General features: G+C 33.4%; 2 protein-coding genes across 3 annotated transcripts; one reads left to right on the top strand and one right to left on the bottom strand.

The window, feature by feature from the left end:
* Positions 1–22,180, top strand: LOC119633225 (diacylglycerol O-acyltransferase 1). 2 transcript variants are annotated; one of them, XM_038026655.1, is made up of 11 exons: positions 1–156; positions 10,942–11,262; positions 11,424–11,552; positions 11,621–11,712; positions 11,823–11,875; positions 20,152–20,260; positions 20,800–20,949; positions 21,003–21,316; positions 21,376–21,542; positions 21,608–21,713; positions 21,768–22,179. In XM_038026655.1, exons 2-11 carry the CDS (start codon positions 10,973–10,975, stop codon positions 22,002–22,004), a joined length of 1,647 nt encoding a protein of 548 aa, XP_037882583.1. In that variant the 5' UTR covers positions 1–156; positions 10,942–10,972; the 3' UTR covers positions 22,005–22,179. The 2 variants fall into 2 exon arrangements, with proteins under 2 accessions (XP_037882583.1, XP_037882584.1); XM_038026656.1 differs by lacking the exon at positions 1–156 and adding an exon at positions 1,203–1,242 and having other exon boundaries at positions 21,768–22,180.
* Positions 15,823–19,800, bottom strand: LOC119633224 (exportin-2). Its single transcript, XM_038026654.1, has 9 exons — positions 19,394–19,800; positions 19,173–19,324; positions 18,402–19,109; positions 17,847–18,330; positions 17,587–17,785; positions 17,426–17,529; positions 17,209–17,365; positions 16,852–17,152; positions 15,823–16,792 (listed from the first exon to the last, which is right to left on the bottom strand). Exons 1-9 carry the CDS (start codon positions 19,476–19,478, stop codon positions 16,067–16,069), a joined length of 2,916 nt encoding a protein of 971 aa, XP_037882582.1. The 5' UTR covers positions 19,479–19,800; the 3' UTR covers positions 15,823–16,066.
* Positions 22,181–24,444: the final 2,264 nt, after the last annotated feature.

Genomic DNA, 24,444 nt, shown 5'->3' with positions numbered 1-24,444 from the left:
GCATTCACGTTGATCGGTTAAGTGCTAGTAGCATTTTGAACGCCTAAAGAAATAGAATCTTCAAGCGTATGACTGATCTCTCCTGTACGGAGTTTTTTTTAGTGTAAATATAAAAACAAAATTTAATATTATTCGTAAAGAGATCTTGCTTTAAAGGTGAATAAATATATTAATTGATAAAAATATGTTATGTGCATTCGGTTTTATTTCTTTTATGCATCGTTGTTTGACAAAAGAAATACAAGTGGAAGTGTAGATAACCATCGGATAAAGTGGAAATTAATTACGTGCAACAGTGATCGCAAAACATTTCAAGAAGTACTCGAAACTCATATGTTTTCCATTATACCTCAATCCACTTCCCGATTCACCTAATATATTGGGAATAACTTGAATTGTTCGCATATTTTCGGGATTATTCAAATCTTCTTAGCATAAGCAGAGGATTTATTTTTCATTTCATCATTTGATTTCCGAAAATTAGTTAAAAAATGCATTTGTCATATTTGATCTCTCTTTTCAAAAATCCATTTACCCCTTAGAAGTGCTCCTATATAGTCATATAAAAAAAAAATCTAAGAAATCATGCATTGATCGGGCGGAATGTGCTTTTAGTAAAATTGTTATATATTTTTACCAGGCGGTCGTAGGTACAATGGTATCAAAAAACGTAGACAAAAATCCATTTACTTTGCACAGACAATAATAACGAAAAAGCGGCTAAAAGCTATTAAGTGAATTAAACATGAAAACTGTTATGATTTAAAGCATTTTAATTTTCTTATTATTTTTTTTTTCAACCTCTCTTTTTATTTTTGCAATTCCTTTACAACGAACTTATGAGAAGAGAGCAAAAGTGCATGTGAATGCAAGAAATTGTCTAATTATTTTGTTTGAAAATTTCATATATAAAACAAAAAAACAACATACATTGGATAGGTTGTCGTTGCAAAGGGTAAACAAAATCGAAAATATATATAACATGTGTTGCATTTAAAAATTTTAGACAGCAATTATACAAACATATGCTGTGTATGATTAGTGTGATGACCTTGAAATGTGATTGAATAGTTTTGAATAATTTCGAATATATAGTCACGTGTACATTGTATACTCAAGAACTATTCGCGCTATAAAATTTGGTACAACGACCTGCCGGGACTATTGATTATCGTAATTATAAAAACTTGCGAAGCATTTTATAAACAAATGCTGTTGTCGTCTTTTCTACGATTAAATAAAGTACTAAGCATTTTTAAAGTCAAATATAATTAAAAAATGATATCAAATTCCAATTATGATAAGAAAATTGTTCTTGTTGTTGTTGTTGTTGTTCTCTTTTTTTTTTTTAAAGTTAAATTTGTTCGCTTTAAGCGACGCGGCCAGCGCAAATTCATCGATATTCAATGGAAGTGCTTGAAAGCTTGATAAATAAAAATATTTTAAGAAGCATAATAAAAAAAAATTAAATCTAAAATTGTGGAAAGGGAGCTGGAATTGAAAAAATAAAATGAATTTTGACATCTCTTGTAGATTACTTATTACTATTGCTATTAAGTAATATTAATGGAAATATTAAAATCCAGAAATTAAACCAAATATAACCGCACTCATAATTTCTTTTTCACGATAATAACACGTGATATTTGGATTGTAAGGACTACCCATATAAGAGAGTATAATACATTACCGGTCCTATTCGACTTGAAGTTTCGCTAAATTTAATCCATCTTACTCATGCTTACATACTTGAAAGGAGATATAAATACAGATATAGATACAAATTCTTTGAGTACAGGAATAATGGCGCGTAAAATAATGAAGTGAGGCAATCAATCGTTCTTGGAAAAAATAGCTGAAAGATATAAGACCTTTGCATGCAAAAATACAATGAAACACGTTTTTTTGATTAAAGCCATGAGATGAGGCATTCAATGGTTCTTTTGTTGAATGGTATTTGGCTATGTGTCTGTCTCTAATCTTAGGCTATGCTTAAGTTAATTTAAATTCTTTGCATATTTGAATTGGATAAAATCTTCTTATAAGAGACTTGCTGACTTTATTATCTGATGAAGATCTTATTGGAAATATGAACAGTTTAAGCTTGTAACCCAATTAAAGTATTCAGTAAAGATTTTCCCCAAACTTTTTTTAATATTGACTCAACGGAAGAGTAAGTCGCATTGTTTGGCCAAAATTCTCTTCCATATTGTAAGTGAACCTTATTATATTAAATATGTGCCATTTTGATCGATAGATCTTTTGCTCTTAACGAAAACTGACTGTTTTCTTTTTCTTTTTGCCTTTGAGAGATGGACCTACGAAGACCCGTCATCCTGAATATATGTAATGCCATAATGCCAGCCAACCGTGTTGTGTATCATATCTAAGGGCCATAGCACATTTCAAAACTCGCGCTACTAAGATGATTAATATGACTTTCGTATTTTATTTTTTATGACGTCTGACCTTGTTTAATGATAACAAAGGTGACGTAAAAAAATTTGCACAGTTTACATACGCATTGAAAGTGAGATTAGTGTAATTTCGTTCGACGCTAGTATTGATATTTACAATATAAAAATAAATTCCGTAGACGATAGAAAAATTAATATCAAATAATACTCATTCTAGAACGAATCTTAGATACCTAATAATCGTGGTGCTTCTTTGTTGATTGCGAATGAACGATTAGAGTCTAACCAGTTCGCCCATCCGAACTCTTTATGGGGTTCCGGTAAATATTTTTTGTAAACTATTCATCGATATTCGCTTTGACCGCTAACTTATTGACATTTGCAAATATCATCGAAGATTGTTTCTATACATTTTTTAGATATTGCAAGCATCTTTAAAAGAACAGAAGAAGCACTGTCTACCAACTATCACGCCTTCAGGGTAGACTTATCTTACGAGTAACTTTGTCAAAAGATGCGAATGATGCGAAGACGCGAATGATCTGCTTAGTTGTTGCCCGAACACAAGATCACAAAAAGAAGCAAAGTATCAAGCAAAGCGTGTGATTAGTTATGTAAGCAGATTTACCGAGAGATCGCGTTAGGTGACCTCATAGCCTGCTCAATTCCTATTTAAATCTTCAAGTTTTCAGATTTTCTTGGGCTGCCGAATGGCTTGTTATGGAATGTTCTTCCGTGGAAATTATCCCTACGAAGTATTTTTCTTATAATTTCGTGATTGCATGTCTTTCCAAGTAATTTTTCTGCTTCTTTCGCTAGAGCTTGTGTGCATAAACTGGGATCTTGCTTAATTTTTCGCACGATTAAAAGTTCGTCTGCCCTCTGCAAAGATTTTGTTTGGTGCTTCGCGACTTTTTTTCTCGAACATGTCTTTGCATTTTCGGCAATTTGTTTTTTTTTTTGCATTTTTAAATTATTTAATTACAAGGTCACGGATTTCAATTGAAGTTCGCCGACCCATAACCAAAATGTAATTAACTGTCGCTTTCAAAGTACAAAACTGTATTTTAAAATGTTTATCACTTCCTTCCATTCATATTCGTGTTTCTGGACGAATTGTTAAGAGGCTTTTATAACGGTAAATCTCTACAACACCAAATAAGCTTTGTGATCTCTTTTCTTTTGTTTTTATTGTGTTACCAAATATTTTAAGAGATGCATAATTTTTTTTATCTTTCTTTTGTCCTTCTAACAAGTAAATGATATAGCAGTAAATGATGTTGATAATGCAAGTGATTTCTTTGTTTATTTTAATTAAATTGAAAAAAGATGGAGTTATGTTCTTTTGAAGATAGATCTCACGAAGTACGGCGTGCGCCACTTGTAAGTATTATCATGTTTGAGAAATGTTAAAAAATGTCAATACCGCAGCTATTATCATGAATACCTGTCGCGAAATGTCTTTATGTGGTACGCAATCTAACTACTAACTACCGTTACTTTGAATCGACAAAAAAAAAAATCAAATAATCTTCATGGGTATATCTCAGACATGCCCGTAGGTCGTATCATATTTCAAATAATTCGATTTGCTCACACATAGCAATGCTACAAAAACATTGTATTTGCTTTTACTATCTGCACTTGAACTGACCGAATTGTGCTTAAGCGTTGTTTTTTTTTTTTTTTTTTTTTGTTAATTAGGCCATGAAAGGAGCGATGTAAAAAAAAAGACTTTTAACAATAATCGAACCCTTTTCTGACCCTCGCCGTAATATGCGAATTACAATTGGTGCGTAGATGAAAAAAGTTGCCCATCCCTGCTATACCTAGTGCAGCACCTAAGGGATTTTAAAAATATTATACGATTTATGTGCGATTGATGAGTATTTGAATTAAAAAGTTAAATTTTCAATCAAAAAAAAAAATCTTTCGCTAATAAAAAATGTCTAAATTAAGCCCTACGTGGTGCATTATCTAGTTAACTGCGTCGGCCTCAAATACGCAGCATTCTAAACTATTTTATTACGGCAAATACACATTAGGACGAAATTCGACAATAACGAATCGACGGATCCTGAGATATATACTTACCGCATACAGTTAACTGGTTAAAGAATGCCATTTCGAAAGCTTTACTAAGAATTTCCATGGAAGAAGCGTGGTAAGTCCGGTAAAGGCCGTTTTCAAAAATCGGGTTGCGAGAAAAACGCACTTAACATTTTTAAATGTTTTGTACGGCAATAAAGTTTTATTTTTTTTTTCCTCATAGTTTGCACTAAGGGTTTCTTGCCTGAAAGTGCATCCTTTGCACCATCTATCAAAGGCAAAATCGCACGTTTTACACGTTACGTATAGCAGAGACGCGTATGGCAGAGAGAAAATGATAAGAAAATTTATAATATTGGAGGCGACTTCATTGGCGAACTTTATCCCAAATTTTCAAGTTATTATCAGAAGTATTTTGCAAGCTTTCGAATCGCTCTCATTCTCATATCCGCTCAACAATTGTCTGCCTTAACATATTTTTGTTTCAAAATACCTATCAACATCAAACTTTTTCAAAGACATTAGGAGAGGTAGAAATCAATAGTTAAAACATTTGTTCCGCCAAGATTTGTTTTTGGAGCACTTAGGGAAAAAAATTTCTTTTCAGATAAGGAATTTTTTGTAGAAGCTCCAAAGCATCTGTTAAATCAATAAAAAAATAGTTTGTTTCTGAACTAAACGTTAGCCCCTTTAAGTCCTCTTCTACTCAGTTCAGTTTTGTATTAACAATTTTTTGCACGTTTCTACCGCGTACATGTGTACAATGATATAAGACGCTCCCATTAAGTAACTGCTTCATACAAAATAGTTTATTTTGGTGTATAGGCCATCAAACACTTATTCTTCATCACCCTTTTGAGAAATGGCAAAAATAGAACACATTTGCTGAGTTTAAAAATGTACACTAAAACTGCTACGAACTATTTTGTATTCAATTATATGTCAAATGAATCAAGTTACGTGATTTTGCAGTAAATTTCCACTAAAATCGTTTTAAGTAAATGTGCAAGGAATCACCCATACGTAATTGGATGTGTATGATTTTTGTTTATTTAATTTATCAAAAGAATTATCAACCAAAATGTTTTTCTCTTTTCTTGCTTTTTTATACCCATGACCGATAAATGAGGGCTATATTCATTTTGTTGAAACGTTTGCAACGCCCAGAAGGAAGCTTCAGACTCTGCATAAAGTATATATGTTCTTGTTCAGCAACAAAATTTGAATCGATTTAAGCATGTCCGTCTATCTGGTTGTCCGTCTGTCCGTCTGTGTAATGTCTCTTATAAACATTCTACTCGCCGCAAAAATTAAGCTATCGATTTAAAATTTAAAAATGGGCCAAATCGGCCGAAGGACACGCCCATAGTGCCACGTCAACTGAGGGCACCTCTGCTTTTCAAAAGGAATAAAACATTAGTTTTTTGCTTATTACACATAAACTATAACAAAAAAATGGACAAAAGTTTGAACATATATTCTATGGGCGATGCTGTAGTATCTGCACAAAAATGGAACAAATCGACCGCGCCTACGCAACATTATAGTGTATAAAAATTTAATTTTTTTTTTAATACCTTTATAATGCGCAGAAACAAAAACAAGTATACAAATTCTTGGCCAGTTTTAAATTTGGAATGCACCGAGGAATTTATGTTTGTTCGTCAGTCCATCTGTCCGTTTGCGCCAGTGTCTAGTATCTGAAATGAAAATCTCACCCACGAATTTGCAAAAGAATTTAGAAGTGACGCCAACTTTTCAAACGACCCGCCTATAACGGCCACTCGACTATGCGGCAAAAATTTTTATTTTGAAAATAGAAAAAATCAGTCTCGCCCACTCCTTTTTATAGGGCATGAAAATTTCGTTTTTTTCAGTTTTTTTTTTTCTTTTTAAGATAATGGTGACGAGTATAAAAGATTCGGTCACGACCGATTATAAATTTTTTACTTGCTTTTGTTTTTTTGGTTTAATAAACACAACTTCTTCTTATCTTTGATATTTACTTCTATATATAGTTGAACAAAATTCAATGAACTTCAATTGCTGCACGTATGGAGAGCTTAAAAGTAGAAAAAGACAAAGAAAAAAGATATATATATTCGCCTTAGTGCAAATATAATGTATCGTTCCGAAACTTTTGTTCGACAAAGTAGAATTTCTTACTTGTGAGTTTGGGAAAGCAGTTTTCAAAACAATCATCAGAGGACGCATGCGCATATTTATGAGAATATAAATCATTATATGTTGAGATAAAGGCATCTCTGCGTTGATCGGCGGGCAATAATACTTTTGTCATAAGTTAGAAAAATTTCCCGGAAATAAGGTTTCTTATACCCCCGGTAAAGTTCAACTGAAAAGAGGGAAAAAAATTATAGACGTTTAATACCCTACACAACTGCGTTTGTAAAAGTGCCCCTCTCCGAACTATTCCAATAGCATATTCCAAATTCCATCAGAAAATCTTAAAATTTTGCGACCTGTAAACTAAACACAAGGATACAAAACGGGAACACTGACAGTCGGACAGAGGGACATGCGAGCTTAAATCGATTCGGAAATTGATTCAATTGACAATTCAATATAAATTCTTGAAATACTTTATGCCTTGATGATGCTTCCGTATTACGGTCATGTAATAGTGATAATAGTGCCTATAAGCGGATTTTTGAGGTAATCATAATAATAAGTTGCCATGATACATTTGGAGAATCGTAGAACGATTTAGATCTGCAAGTGTCAAGTTAACTCATCGTGAGTATATCCCATTATTGGATTTGCTAAGAAAGGAGCTTTTGTTGTAGTAATTTATCTTTGCGAAAATAACTTTCGTAACGGTATAATCGAAAAACAAAAATAGGACAATGGACAATTCTTATGGACCCTTTGAACTTTGTAATGGAATTACATTTTTGTAATAGCTTTTGCGATAGTCTTTTAAGGCATATCGCTTAGCCCCCATTTTAGCTTATTTTCAGTAAGTCAAAAATTTTCGTTTTGCGAATACCGCCCAAACATTTTGAAAGTTAAAATCTCGTCTTCAATTATGCAGCCCATGTATTAAAGTATTGCAATAGAGCAGTTAGACGAGTCAGATTAAAGGTGGAGATATATGAAAAGAGCTCATGCCCGTGCTACTTGAAAATATCTAATGAAGAGAGATTCAGAATACGACAATTTCATATTAGCAATTTTGATAATACGCAACAGGCAGCTTGAGAGCTCCAGAAAATGATAGAAAATATTTGGATTAATATATATTTTATCAATTTTTCAAATGAAAAAATTATCAAAATACGTGCAAGCACCTAATATTACGTAGCAAGTGAGAAATGAAAACCTTTTCTCTTAATTCATTCAGTAATTCACTTATATTCGCAACATTCAATGGAGTATAAGAAATTCACGCAATTTAAAGAAATATGTGAATGCATAATTCCCAGTGTGCCTTCCCTGCGGCAACTACATAATGGTTATTGTACAAATATTAATTTTTAATTAAAATTCGATGATAATTTTTTCCTTTTTCTTTTGAAATTTCACTCGACCGCTGTTTTCACTTTGATTTCATTTAATCGTATTTCGCGATCGTTTTTTCATTTACACAATGTCTTCGCTACGCATAGTAAGTAGTTAGTCACGCGCGTTTATTATATGATTGACGTTTTGGCAAAATATTTATTATGTTAGTCTGGAAAAAGACGTCCTTGAAAATTATCAAAAAACACAAAAGAGACGAAAGACAAAACATAATGAAAACTGAATAATAGATTGTACGTAACAAGAGCTTTGGGTGTTATGTTCGTATACATGTGAGTTAAAATCGTTTATTCGTTTCGTGGCTTCAACTGCACTTTTTTTTGAAAAGATATAAACAAAAAAGGAAATGGGTTTAAGGGAAAATTACAAAATTATTCCTATGATTGTAAAAAAATGTTGAGATGAAATTAGCTTCACTGGACAAACTTCTGAGATTGTAAAAGCGAGATCAATCGAGCGAGAATAAACAGATAGATCGACTTTCTGATATCGATATCCATGTTCTTGAGGATCTAATATTTTGATATAGAAAATCTATTTCAACTTATTGAACTATAGTTCACCTCGCTTTATATATATTAGCGAGATAGCTGCCGTTCGCACACTTATTACTGCATTTCAGACTATTTAGAATAAATTACAAATCATTTTAATGACTTTTGTAAATCTTGTTCATCCCTTTCTACTACAAGTAAAACCAGTTTTCCAAACAAAATATGCATGCGTATGTATTGCATTGCTAGAGGTTAATCTGCATTTACTAGCATGAAATTTCAATTGCTAGTTCACGTGTTAAATTAATTAAATATTAACAAGGTAACGTGTACTAGTTAGATGCCAGTGATTACCTTTAAAAAATTGATATTCGTTCCGCGCAATAGAACTTTGCACCCGACAATAGCATAAAACAAATATTACATAATAATATATAAAATGATATTTATATATATATGCCTATATCGTCTATCGAAAAGTTTTGTCCTATTTTTAGAATAAAGCAAAATTTGTCATACATTGAATCTCCGAATTTAGCTTTTCGTTCAGTTCCAATAGTTCAAAATGTCTGAAAATCACGCTATGTGCTCAAGATTCTCCTCCCAGACTGAATTTCGGTTTAAAGATCAAGTGGGCAGATTTTCCTCATTTACACTAAGCGCTTTCCATTACAATGTTTTCATACCTAATTCACTTTTCATCTACAATTATTATTCGGTCTAAGAAGAATTCGTTTTTGTCCCGTGCAGGCAGATATATGCATATGATGACTCAATCCTTTATATTTTTCTTACTTAACTCCTATGAGATCTATTTCGAATATTTCCATACTAATCCTAGTTTCCGAAAGTGCTCGAAATCGTTTCTTGAATTCAGTCAAGATTTTCCGCAGTCTCCGTTATCGTCGCAGAAGGGTTTCCGTCTAACATAATTTTGAGAGTGTGGTCCTCGATCAAAGATGATCGTCCAGAGCGTGGCTTATCAAAAAGTCCAAAATCGCCTATTTGAAATTTTTCGAACCATCTCACGCATGTTCTATCAGAAACTGTACCTTCAATTACTTCCTACACAGAATTCGTACAAAATACAGTGGCGTAAATGAACTTTATCAGTAGTCATGGGTATACAACCGCGTCTCATTTAATGCTAACATAAATCATCTTCGTTTTAATTCATTTGCTGATAAAAAAAAGGAGAGCCACCTATAGGTCAAATGAATTTGCGTATACTTGCTGAAACTTGTACTCGAAACGGAAAAATCTTTCCGATCGACTTATTACATAGTATTGTGTCAAACTGCGACAATGCTACATACGAGAATATATATATATCGAGAATTGTAAACTAACTATATTGAGCTTAAAATTCATTCGTTCATGATTTATTTATTAAGTCACATTATTTATTTGGTCTCCTTCAAACTAATCCTTTTTCGAGATATCCTTTGGTTCTCGTCTTAGCCTCTTAGTCTATGCTTTTCCCATTAACCTTCACTATCTTTTATTGGAATATTTTGAATAACTTTTTGAGATCACCTAAGAACTACAATGTAATTAGAAATCATGTCAAACCACCAATATAAGACATAACATAGCACATACAAAATGGCCGATGTTAACATAGTTATATACAGTTATCACTACATATGCAGAGAAAAAATTAACTTTTAAGATTAGGGACCCATAGCTTATATGCACCACTTTAAAAAGTTATTGACCTGCAGCGAGTAAAAGACAAGAATCTAAGACGAAACTTGAAACTTGAACTAAACTGTTGACATCATAATAATGAGTTAGAGAATAATGATCGAAAAGTCGAAAATCGTATGGATAAGAGTCACAACTACTAAGTTGGTGTTCACGCGTTCAAATTCCATAGCTATAATGATTGCGCATTCTGTGGAGATATAACACTTACCCAAGCTAGCGCCACTCTCCATCTTTCTTTCTCTTTCCGACCATCACAGTTGGCAGTCCTATGCAAGACATCCCCTGGCAAAAAAAAGTATAGGTACATGCCTACGTACTTTTTATCCAAAATTTCTTATTGAATTCCCAAAGAACATAGGAACCGTTCATTGTAAAAATCGATTAACTCTACTTTTTGAATAATTTTAAATTTAAGTCTCAAAGCACTTGATATAGTTATTATATTATAATAAATAACGTATTGCATGTTATAAAGCCTAAATTATTGACGAAAAAAAGCACATCAGCTACGTTATTATATATTGAAATTTACATGCTACGATTATAATGAGTAAGCAATACTGCCAAATATCTTTTATTTCAATTCTCGAATAAATGATTTCCGCTGGATGAGAATATTTTTAATGAAAAACATTTGCTCTAATAATTTAATTAGTGATCTTTATTAGAAGAAAACTCGTCATAATTTTTTTTTCTTATTATTATTTTTTATAAACTATTTTTCAATGTAGATTTCATAGACATTTGGATTTTCCGAAAAATATGTCGGCCCGAGATCAAAATGGTCGCAGTAGTGTTATTAGAAAGCTTCGGCGCTCCGCTTCGGCCAATGAACGCACCATGAGTGAGTTACGCTATCGAAAATCCACACAGTATCTATTCGATCAAAATGGTATACCAATTGACTTAAGGCAATATCGCAAGGTATTGGATGATAATGGCAATAATAGTGCAGAAAAAAAATCTCGCTACAGGAGAACTCAAAGTGTTACACGAGCTGAAGAGATTACCACCAAAGAAGAAAAGCAACGACAAAAACAACCAGATAAACCGTAAGCAATAACCCACAAACAAGAAATAAAAAATATAATTTACACTATTTTTTTTATTTTTTTTTTTTTTTTTGTTTTGTTTTATTTTGGTTTATATCTATTTACTATTTTCAATTTTGTTTTTTTTTTTATTTTTTTGCCTTTTTTCGCATTTACATTAGATGCCATCGCCCGAGAGATTCATTATTTTCTTGGAGTTCAGGTTTTAGTAATTTTACCGGCTTAGTTAACTGGGGTTTCCTATTACTAACCATAGGTGGTTTTAGATTATGCTTGGAAAATTTACTAAAGTAAGCCAATACTTCGTCACTTAGTATTTCTGCAAAGCGAATAAAAAGTGGTCCCCATTACTTTACAGATACGGCATTAGAATAAATCCAATTGAATGGTATTTCTTTTTAAGCGGTAAAAATCAAGCTGAAGGTCACGCTTCACTTTTCCTCATATTATGTAAGTCTTTCTTTTTCTCCTGTTCCTTTTTTTTTTTTTTTTTTTTTAATTACAAAGCGAAACTGTTACATAATTACAATTATGATAAATTTGAATTGTTTACTTTATAGATTCCATTGTGCACATATCGATATGCCTGATGATAGAAAAAGGTCTTGCTTTGGTAAGTATGCATATTGCTGCAGTCGTTCACGCTGCAGTCGGTTAAGTAAGAGTTTTGCCGAAATTTTAAATCCACTTATTCTCATCTAGTGAATTTTCACAGCATATGCAGGATTCATCCCTAGAGATGACATAATTTCTTTTCAACATTCCGATCATATTTTAAATATCCAAAATTACACTACGTTAGTTAATTGCGTACAGTAAAGCAAACAATGTTGTTTCAACAACATTTTGATATTGCTAAAATTTTATAGCGGAACAATTGTTCTCCTATCGCAACCTCCTGTGCAATTTTTTAAGAAAATCATCTGCTTAAATGAAGATCATTTTGATCTCAGTAGTTAAGTGAAAAAACAAACGAGTCAGTTCGTAAATTATTCACCTTTACATTACGTAAAAGTAACGGTTCGATGTGATTTTTGGGCTCACGACATCATCATTCTTTACTTATTTGAAAATTAGAGTGGCTATCTCGTTGCCGTGAACGGAAAGGGCAAGAGAGTGGTGTTAATCAATCTTTGGATTGGAATATCTTAGTGGGCCACGAATGACTTTAAGAGAGGCCTGAAAAAATCAGTATCAGTAATAAAGAAAGCATGGAAGTGGAAAAAATTCGCAATACAGCTTTATCTCTTAATATAACACTATCAGGTATTTGTGTCAGATTTTAGATCATGACATGAATCGATATTTATTGTAAACATAAGCTTAGGCCTTTTTGCTAAGAGTGTCGCATGAAGAACTTCACTTCTACTAACCGAATGTTGCCGTTTTCTTAAGATTACCTATGGAATATGGGTAACTTGTAATGCGTGTCTTTAGTAAACCGCAAGCTGATCCTATAAGATCCTATTTCCAAAAAAAGAAGTGCAAAATTTGCGGTTTACGACCGCATCGCCATATCATCTCTCTGTACGTATCTGTTCACAACGGAAATGTTAGGAATTGAATGCGCCAGTTAGATTTGTTTTGTTTTTTGTTTTTTTTTTTGTTTTTGTGCAAAACATTTAATTGTTTGCTTATCGGAACGATTACGACGTATAACAGAAATCAATTCGCGCAAATAAAGCGCGATACCTTGATTGAACTTTGATACAAAGTTTGTAAATTTGTAAATTTTTCTCAAATTTGTGAACTTTGCTCCAAAAATCAATGTTGAACTTTGATAACTTAAAATAACAAAAGAAACTTGACACAAGCTTAATGCCAATGTTAATGTTGTGCCGTTATGAAAATAAACTCAATCTGTTGTGCCCAAACTTGCGCTGTGTCACGCGTATAAAAACCATATTTTTAAGCTAAGCGCACGCACTCATGCATGGTGTGTTGATAGCTGTTCATGAGCCATCGAAACAAACTAAGCGATTTTCGAATTTCTTGTGGAGATTTTATTAGGAACTTTTAGCTGAAATTTCCACAATTTTGATGCCATTATTTGTGAAAAAGACAAAATTAAAACTTTTCACAAATCTTTGAGCTGAAAATTGTAATCCCAAGCAAAAAAATCTTTAAATCAGTTTGCCTAAGCATGTTAACAAAGAATATATGTAAACGATAGGCTGGTATGACCAAAAAGTAATAGCAACTTCCCAACCACGCAAGCTTAACCAAGTGATTAGTTTTTTTTTTTCTCCCGTTCTCTCCCTAACAACTATGACATATTTCATACCAATATCTTTAGCAATTAAAAAACGAACTGTACCAACCTCCTTGGGATATGTGCATTTAAATTGTATCGCAAAAATTTAGCGATGACAAGTATACACGTCATACGCAAGGTATGTGAAATGTGGCATTGGGTAATAATGAAATAACTTGACAAAATGGCATACACACGTTCCAATATACATTATGGCAAACACACATTCGTAATGATAAAAGTTGATGAGGAAATCCGAAAAGGACGGACGGACTTCTTATGCTGCATATATTCGTTATGTGCGGTAAATTGGTTATTACGATGCACTTGTTCTGTTTCAAGGAAAAAAACTTTTTTTTTTGATTTTTAAAGGCAGAATACATGGTTTAGAGCGTATGTGTTTTTAATCGGCATAAACTTCCTAAAGAAAACTAAAAAAACGTTGGAGATATTGAATGCAACCAACGCTCTCATCGTTCTTCCGTGTTGACTGACGAACACCACGTCAAGGATTTTCTCCGCATTTAGAAAGATTGTCAACATCCCGCAATTGATTTAATTTAAGCTGCTTAGGTGTCTCGCGACAAAATAACTTTTGACATCACATTGGCCCCTCAAGACTCGTTCACCAGAAATTCAACTAAAATTGTTCCACAAGCGCTCAAAATCTTATTTAAAAGTAAACATGCTTGCCTCATTAACTACTCGAGCTATTAGCGTGAAATTTAAAACCCAATTTTACTAAGCGAGCGGTAAACAGAAAGAGAAGCATGTTTGAATAAGGCCGAGAGATTTATTTGGTACATATTTCAGACGGTGAACGACCATTTATTGTAATTTGCAGAGTCACACGTCCTACATGCATATGTATATATACATATACCCTACTAATAACTACGAATAGCGAAGTCGGTTTAGACTATCTCCTTACAAGTCTCTTATCTGCTTCTATGTTGAAATCACGATATTGATCACTAAACGCCCATCCCTATAATAAATGTAATAATAAGAAAAGAGTTCGTACTTTGCTCCGTTTTTCCGAACAGTGACCATCAAACTTTTATCTTTCTAATTTAAAATTTTAATTCAGTCTCCAAATTATCTGCGAAATATGTCTTCTTCTTTTTAGATTTCGTTTTTGTATTCAGTCGTATCGCAAAAATGATTGGATGCCAAAGCGAAAGTTAACAGTCAGCTGCATAATTATCACCCAAATGATTCACTATGTTAAGTAAAAATGTCTTTATACCCAGGAGAATTTGTAAATAAATATTTTGTCTACACAAATTTTCTACAATATATATAAAATATGAGGGATAATCAAGTACGAAAAATTTAGTTTTCGATGTTGTTTAGTAGAAAGGAAAGCTAACTTTCAACTGCACGATTACCCTTCTGATCGAAACACATACGATAAGTACGCTACATTCTGCGTACGGTATCTAGATATCGGCAGACTGCAAAGAAATACTTTATAGTCGCTTGTAGGCGATAGAGAGGATTTGACCCCAAGAGTCAAATGTAACCTACTCCTCACTAATTGAATGCTAAGAATGGGTCTATCAACTTTTCTTAGAAATTTTTAAAACGTTATTAACTAGCAACATTTTAACTAATCGCATTCAACTTGCACCGTTTTCAGTAAAGATTGTGAGTTAGGGGAAAACTGCACATTTCTGAAATTAATTAAAAAAAAAAAAAACGATGAAAGCCATAACATTTTGAAAATATGTCCCCAAATTCTAAAAGCATTTCGTCTTTTCAGTATTAAATATTTCTTATCTCTATGTAGAAGCCCTTATTGACCTAAATTAATTCATAAAACTTTAGCAATAGTACCGTAAAGAAGATTACAGTAATAATGTGTTAATTGCCCAACAACAAGTGTTGTGCTTTTTATAGAGCTTAGGTAACATAGCAAATGAAAATTGCAGCAGATCAACGTGTTTACAGTTCCCAATTGGAAACATGAATTTATAGTTAGGCATATCTAGCTTACGTCTTCTTTTTTGTTATTTTTTGTTATTAAACATGTACACGCTTTTTGTTAAACGAGAGAGAATAAAACGTATCTTACAGAAATTTCGTCAACTTACTGAAAGCCAGTTCAATATAAATCTTTCATTTCATTTAGTTCATCGAAGCATATATATTTGTTTCAATTGTTATTCGAAAATCCTCTTTAACAGATGAGATGTTTATCTATATAATGACATTCCCGAGAGAGTATTCACTCGCTTCTGACTAACCTCTTCATTTGATGTTATGTTCCATTGGTTCTTTTAGGGATTGTAGACTACTAAAAATTGTGGTGTTGTATCAAACAAGTAATGTTTCTTAGTTTATTATATCATCTTTTTTGTTTTTTCTGTATTATATATAATAAAGAACTAATAAAGTAAAAAACTCATTAAAGAAAAAGAATTTAGAGTATAAACGGTTTAACATAAAAGAATCAATCATAATTTAAAGGCAAAATTAGCGACAATGGGAAGGAATGAGTAAAAAAGAATTTAAAAAAAAAAAAAAAAATAGAATAATTGAGACTTCTTAAATTATGCGCACACCTGCTTCATCGCAGTACTTTTGTAAAGCTTGCTTGTAGTTATCACCAATGGACGCCACCAGCTGAGATACTTCGCCAGGGCGAGATTGTGATAATTTATTTAAAGAGTCTGCTAAATATTTTCGACCGTCGCTGACATCAGGAAGAAGATCTTGTACCTTTGGCTGAGCATAAGTTAATTGCGAGAAAGCAGCCTGATAACCACCAGCATTGTCAGGCTCAAAATTATCACTGTCCAAAATAGTCTTGTCTGGTGGCAATTCAAAGAGCTCTACCAAAGATTGCAATAATTTAGACCAGTATTGTACATAGGGCTGCGAAAGCATGGCTGGGCAGTCAGTAAGAATTTTTGAGATGCCCACTGCAACAATTTTGCGATCTAATTCGGTGGTTACCTTAGTCATATCGGTAATAAATACACGCTCAATTACCATTCCAAACATATTGGCCTGAATTTGATCGATAAGTTCCACTAAAGCGGAAGCACCCAATTTCGAAGCATAATAGCAAAAGAAAACTATAATACCGCGTACATATTTAGTTGTCTTTGAAAGGGACAAGCGCTGGAATAGTAAAGCAAAGACCTGTCGCATATTGCTTTGCAATTCACTTAAAGGATAATAATTTAAGAGATTTTGCAAAAGGTAAAATCCTTCATGGTCATTGGACTTCGAAGCAATCATTTTCTGGAATATACCCAAGATGGCACTCTAGAAAAGGAAATTTGCATAAAATATTCATGAAAATATTTGTTAAAACGTTGTCTTACCAATTTCCCAAGTGCTACAACATGATTGGAATCTTGCTTAATAAATGCACTTATCAGTCTTATAAGAGGTGTTACATTGCCTGATCGATCCCAAAGAGGAGGAGCCAAAAGGCAAGGAAACAAAGCCCAATACGGTTCTGATATGGAACCAGAATTTTCACGTATCTCCAAAAGTAGGGAAAGCATTTGAAATACGTAAGGCATAAACTCCAAAATATCCTGCTGTAAAATGCCTTGAAATACCGGGAATAAGACTTCTTCAAAGGAACTCACAGCAGCAGGCTCAGCATTGCAAACAATTCTAAATAGATCATTAGAAAAGTTTATGGATAAAAGCAAAGAATAATGGGAGTTAACCTTATGGCCAGAGACAAAGTCTCAAACAAATAGTGATTAAAATGAGGTCTAGAGGGATTCTTTGCCACCATAGATAGTATTCCTGTGAGTCTGGGTAAAGCCACTTCCATATAAGGCAAAGTACCCTCTTGCAGGGAATAAAAACTTCGCATAATAGCTGAAGAGAAATGTAAGAATATAGAGAAAAAAATTGTAATTTTTTCGGTTTTCCGCTTACCTTTCATGACGTACTCATTTTCCGTCGATCCAGGTAATGTCAGAGTAGCAAATAAACGTGCCAATAAATCATTAGTAAAAGGAGCCAAAAGTTGTGGTGTCATACTGTAATATTATTCCCATGCCGTTACTACACTTTATTAGTATTTTAAATAAACTTACAGCAAATTGTTACTCGGATCTCTCATGGCTAATATTCGCTCAATGGCACAAGCGGCATAACTGTGCACAACTACGCTTTCAGCAGGTAAATGGCGTATCAGATGTGGCATACAAATGAGCAAAGTTTGTTGACCGAGCAAACTGCGGAATACCATGACAAATTTTAATGCGGCCGACTTTAAAACAGGAACTTCATTAACTGAAAATAAAATTATTTTAAGCAATGTGAGCTCCAAAAAAATTAAATTTTTCTTTTTTACTATTCGCTCTTTCCAATTCTGGTATAATCTGTTGAGCACAAAATTCCGGCAACGGTACCAGTTCAGAAACTTGTGTAACACCATGTTTTTGAGTGCCACCACGTGAGGCAAACGATGTAACCAAATAAATGGCGGTGTCTTTCGCTTTCCAATTAAGCGTAGGATTCTCCTTATACTTATTCAACAAAATTTCCAAATATCGACCAAATATAGCAAATATTTTATCCTCAAAATTTTGCGATAGAGTTTTAACTAAATCGCAGGCAGCCCGACGTCTAGTATCCACATCCGAGCCTTCAATGTCACGTCTTATGTATTCCTCCGGGCTGTCTTCGAAGAGTTCTTCGTCAGACTGTCGAAAGTCTAAATTAGGTATAACCACGCCTTCGCAAATATTAGCAAGTATTTCAGGATTCTCAAAAATTTTTCGATAATGATTACGTTCGGCTACCACCGAGAGGAATTGCAAAGCATTGGAAACCAACTTCAGAATTAAAAAGACCATAAATAAACATTTTTAATGTACAATTCCCTTTAAAATTAGAGCATACATACCGCATCATACTTTGGCTGCATGCCCGTTCTTAGCAAAAGCTCCCAAACTGCAGTAACAAATGTTTCCATATAAGCCCCAAATTCTTCATTATACATTTGAGCGTATAAGCCAATATTCTCGCATATCTGTGAACGCAAATGTTCAAGAACACCAGCCTCCTCGTTTTCACCGGTATGCAAGCAAGCCACATCTACTGTAAGTAATTCGTGAAACGCTTTCATCCATGTTGGCATATTGTCTTCAAAAAATTCTGGCAAGTCTTGCGAGTTTAGTGATAAGAAAACCTTACACACCAATACCAAAGAACCATAAATAACTCTTAAGGCTTCGACATTATTTTCATGTGCTTTTCTCAGTTGCATGGTAGCTAATAATAGATCGGTTAAGGGCTTAGATATGCGATCTAGTACAAATTTTATTTCTTCCCACAAAGCTTGAGATTTAAATTCGTAACGATATCGTTTGAATAATAAATGAGCAGTTTGTAGCACACCGTTTATAACGTTAAAATCACCAGTAGAAAATTTCTCTACCATTTCATCTATAAGATAAGGCCACTTCTTGGGGAAATCGTGTTTACCAATTATGCTAACGGCATCACTTAATTGCTTCTGTAAAGCCGGCGCAGAACGCAACATTAAGTTAACAATTAATTTTTTTATGGCTTCGCGATCTTCTGAATGAATCTTATCTGGGCCGTCAGAATCCTAACAAGAAGCAAATGAATTTAAATTAAAATTATAAACCCCATCCAAATGATTCAAACTTACTTCATGGGCAGCCCAGTTACGTTTAATATAATTTTTAAAAGCTATGGAGCCAGCCACACGTGTGGTCACGTCCATGTCGTTTTTGTCAATTAAATTCAATAACAATACAGGATAGTGACGTTCCGCTTCAATAGATTCTAGTAATTTTTCGGCTGTAATTGATATTCACAAATTATATATTATGAGAGAAAAGATTTCCAAAGCTAGAAAATTTTAAATACCCGGTCTCCTTATATTAGGATCTGGACTAAGCGTCTGCTGCAAATAGCCGGCCAATTGCTGCAAATTTGCTTCATTTATCTCCATTGTGAAATTCTACTTAACTTCAGCTTCTATTACGAAAATTGAACAATTTCTTCTTTCTTTTAACAGAAATATATATTTTTTTTTTTGGTATGTTGAACAGAGATGGACTAAGCCAATAAACAGAAATATTTAACAAAACTCTAAACTTGCAAACTTTTTCAACAAAACTTTTGATGGTTTGCTGCTTTGCCGCAAATATATTTACCCAAGCACACCACTCCGAATGCTAAAATAAAAAGATAGAGATGCCACACTGTTAATTTTAAATGCATACAAATGAGCAGAAGTGCATACATAACAAATTTCGCAATATTTGAATAAAAGCTAAAGCGCATTCTCTGTTAGGCTGCATATATTTTCATTTTGGTTACAAATTTGTGCAGAAATTTACGGAATATTTTTTTGGAAACTTCGGAAGCTATATTTATTTAGCATTAGTTGAAGAAAAAAATTTATATTATTACGATGACGATTTACAAAGCTAATGAAGTGATTTAAACTTGCTTAGCCCAAAAACTTCGCCCTAAATGATGATGGATTTTAAATTTTTGGCAGGACTAACGTTCTATTTTTGTTAAATTCCAATCAAAGCAAACTTGCATCTGAGAAATTATATTAAGGTTTATATTATTATCTACTATTAATTTATTTATCTATTTATTTTGTGTTTTAGGAAATTATAACTGAAAGGTTGGGTATGTTTATGCAAATTACTAATATAGTTGTTGTAGTTATCTTGCCAGTAATTATTACCTATCTAAAAGGGCATCTTTTCACCTTAAGTAAGTCTATTTAAAATTAAAAACAAAATAAGAAGATTATGTTCGCTTTGATGCGAGCCTTTGGTACTTCCCGCCTGAAATAATAATAAGCGAACCTCCTTACCTACGAAGTGGTTACTGAACCTTGAACAATTTTTACGTTAAACGTTTAAACTGGTTTTCAAAACGATAGGTGATACTGCAAACATAACGGGAATGATCGTTTTTTAGATTCATTTTTCAGTTCTGTGATATTGCCAGCCTATATGTGGGCGGATCGAAAACTTTTCCAATCCTCCACATATTGCTACATATGAAGTTCTTTCAATTTTGCATATACTAGCCAGCAAACAATTCATGCACCAATGTTCCGGCTATTCACTATAAAATGGCGACCAGGCGAACGATTAAATTCACTTTGAACCTGATGCTCTTTGCATTTTATGAGATAAACATCGGCTTTCAGTAAAGACGATGAGGATATTAGAGTATCATTGTCCTTCGGCGGGGAGAATAAAACTATATCGTAGATTTGTTTTACCCCTTTTTTTTTTCTTAAGTTGGCGCTACCACAGTGTGTTTCGTTTATTCAATGATCTTCCTAAAGTTATGGAGCTACGTTCAGGTAAATATGTGGTGCCGTCAAGCTTATTTCATGCGGCAATATAATCCCAGAGAAAGACGTCCCAGCATAACGTTGGCTCAGTTAAGTATGTCAGAAGCTTTTAAGTTGTATTTGGTATATTCCCTGTTATGATTACAGAAAATGGTCAGTTAAACGAACCAGACGATAACGATGAAGATGTGCCTGTTCTAGTACAATATCCTGATAATCTCTGCTATAGGGACATGTTTTATTTTCTATTTGCTCCAACTTTATGTTACGAGTTGAATTTCCCTCGTACAACGCGTGTCAGAAAGCGTTTTCTTTTAAAACGTTTGCTGGAAGTAATAATTGGTGTAAATGTTTTAATGGCTCTATTTCAACAGTGGATTATACCGTCCGTCAGAAATTCTCTAATACCTTTTTCGAATATGGAAATAGGGTTAGCTACAGAACGTTTGCTTAAATTAGCCGTAAGTGATGTTTGATCAATTCAAAAGTAACTTTATTAATATAATAGACAACTTTTCAGTTGCCCAATCATCTAGTATGGTTATGTTTCTTCTATTTAACATTCCATTCGCTTCTAAATGCTGTCGGAGAATTATTGCACTTTGCTGATCGTAATTTCTATGGAGATTGGTGGAACGCACGCAACATTGATGTATTTTGGCGCAATTGGAATATGCCGGTACATAGGTATGGTATATTGATATTTTTGCTAAACACCTTTAATACTTTCAAACCTTAAAAAAATATATTAGGTGGTGTGTTCGCCATATATATATACCAGTAGTACGGATGGGTTATTCCAACAGCCAAGGTTCTTGTATCGTTTTTTTTGTTAGTGCTTTTTTCCACGAATATTTTGTAAGGTTAATTTTTTTATATTAGAACAAGAAACTGTTGAATTTTTATCTTCAGGTATCAATCCCTTTACAAACTTACAAAATTTGGGCATTTCTTGGCATGATGGGTCAAATACCTTTATCCACTTTATCAAAGTCTATTGAGCGAAGTTTGGGGCCACGGATGGGAAACATTGTTGTATGGGCGTCCATTATTTTGGGTCAACCGCTATCTATTATGATGTATTACCATGACTATGTTGTAACTCATTTCAAAGAAGCTTTGAACAGTACCACTTACAACGAATTTTAAAACCATTTAAGGGAGGCAACGTAAGGTTGCGGTACTTATCTAATTGAACTTCTTCGTTTGTGTGATTATGCATTTAAACTTCTTATAAGAATAAGAATTCATCGAAACATTTATTAATCCTAAAAATAACAAAATAAGGATTTCTTTTTTGTTAAGATCTTTTTTAATAATGTAAAACGTGTAAATACTGTTAAATATTAAAAAAAAAAAGAAACCAGTATCAATTTATTTCTAGTAACAAAAGAAATTTTTGGCTAATGTGTTTACGCTTCGACGCTTAAGTTTACCACGTGGAAGGATTTTATCTGTTTTCAACCTAACGCAAATGCTAGCAAATCCCACCTTGAGATGCTCTGTATAACTTTGGATGTGGCAACTTTGGATTAACGATGTGGAAAAATTAGTTATTCTTTGTTTATTTCAGTTCTTTTTACTTAAAACAATGGGATCTGCGGATTTATGTTACAATGTTTTGCGATTAAGAAAATCCAAGGCATTTCATGCAATTAAATCAGTCGGAGGATTTATTCAAAATGTCCAAAAGTTAAACTTCATTGCATTTATATATGTGCATATACTACTTTATGTAACTTAACGGGTTCCAACTGATTCGCTTCAAGAAATTTATTAAAATTATCTGCCACTGCGCGTTCTCCTCTTTATATACATAAATTTATTTCTTCGTAGTTTAAGACAAGCTTGAGATAAGCCCGCATAGCCAATAACTATTCGCGCGCTCTATTGTATTTACCCATGGGTCTAACTCTAAATCGCCAAGAGCGTTTTTTCTGAAAAACGGAATATTTTGACGCCATTTGTTTTATAGGATACATTAGGGGAAAAAAAAACGAGAAAAAAAGAACATGCTAGACCAAGTTTTGAAATTGTAATCGTAATTTCAATGGGTTGGCAAAACATGCGGCTAAATCGACTGCACTAATAACGTTAATGAGAAAAGTGTAATAGGAAAGTTCTGTCCGTTTTTAGAATGAACCAAAATCCGGGCTTCCGAATATATTCCGAAATGGTTTGTTAAGTTGAATCGGGCCTTTCTGCAATTTCCGATTGTCAAAAAGAGATTTTGCCGGACATGACCTTGATAGCATCATCGTCAATGAAAACTGGCCGCCCAGAGCACGGGTTATCAGAAAAATAGAAAACATCTATATAAAATTTTGCGACCCATCTTCTGCATATCCTATCAGAAACTATACCTTCGCCAAATGTTTCCAATAACTTCCGACACCTTCTATAGCCTTTCTTCCTTGTTGGAATTCGTACAAAACAAAGTTCACATGCATTCACGATCGCGTCTCACTTAATACTAGCATGAATCATCTCCGCTTTTATTCATTTGCTAGTTCGATAGGTATACATTCAGTGAGAAAAAGAGAGATCAAGTTATACGTCAAATAAATATGCGCACACTTGTTGAACATTGTTGCAACCGGAAATCGAAATTTCCAGTACACAGAATACCTTGCCGGACCTGCCCTTTGAAAGTGTAGAAACGAACAATGGTCGCTAAGTGGCGACTCTTCTGTATAGAATACTTTCTTACCTGTTATAAGCAGCATTAGCTGCAGCTCAACAGTTTCATTGAATTGAATTGAAAATAATCAAAAATTTCTATTACGCTGCTGTGTTAAAAAATCGTTTAGTGTTAAAAGAAGTAATTACCTGTGTGAGCAAATCCGCCGAATCGGAACGAGGATGATGATGACGATGAGAAAAACGATGCAACAAACAATTGAACCATTCCTTGCTGAATTTGCGCGCTTTCTTTTTCGGCAACGCCGATACGGCATCATGAAAATTTTTGCATACTTAATCGTTTTAATCGTTTATTGGAAAATTTTCTTGGTATGAGAAGGGAACTTTTTTTTGAAAAAGCGCGTGTAATACGATCATATAAACTGTAAGTGGATACACCTCAGTAGATAATAACTGACCATGCACGTTGATGGGCATTTTGCATGCACACAAGTCTAAAATTGGTCTTTCTACACAAATGTGTATAAACTGAAATTTTTTGCAATTTTTGAAATGTGATTATTAAAATTACACCTGCGTAAGCAGAATTGTTATTTCTGCAGTCTTTTCTTTATCGTCGATTAAAACATGAGAACAAAATAAAAATGTCTGGATGCAGGAGGAATACTGCCTGCACTATGGCAGGAAAATGTAAAGATTTCAATTTAAAGTATAAAATGGGTTCAAATAAGTTCTTCTGTTGACCTTTAACAAAACAAGAGAAAGTGTCATTAATGCAAAATAACTTAATAACTTAACCTGCATAAGATTTGCGATTATTTCGTTTGTGACTTCCAACATGAATAAGGTATTGCTGTCATTACCTGATTAATAATGTACAGTTGTAAGAAAAAACGAAAACAAAAATATTTGGTTACTATATTATTACCAATGGAATGGAACATTG

The sequence above is a fragment of the Glossina fuscipes genome, unplaced genomic scaffold (assembly GCF_014805625.2).
Source record: "Glossina fuscipes isolate IAEA_lab_2018 unplaced genomic scaffold, Yale_Gfus_2 2, whole genome shotgun sequence".
Taxonomy (NCBI): Eukaryota; Metazoa; Arthropoda; class Insecta; order Diptera; family Glossinidae; genus Glossina; species Glossina fuscipes.
Note: the sequence above shows the minus strand (reverse complement) of the source record. Positions and strands in the feature narration are given on the sequence as shown.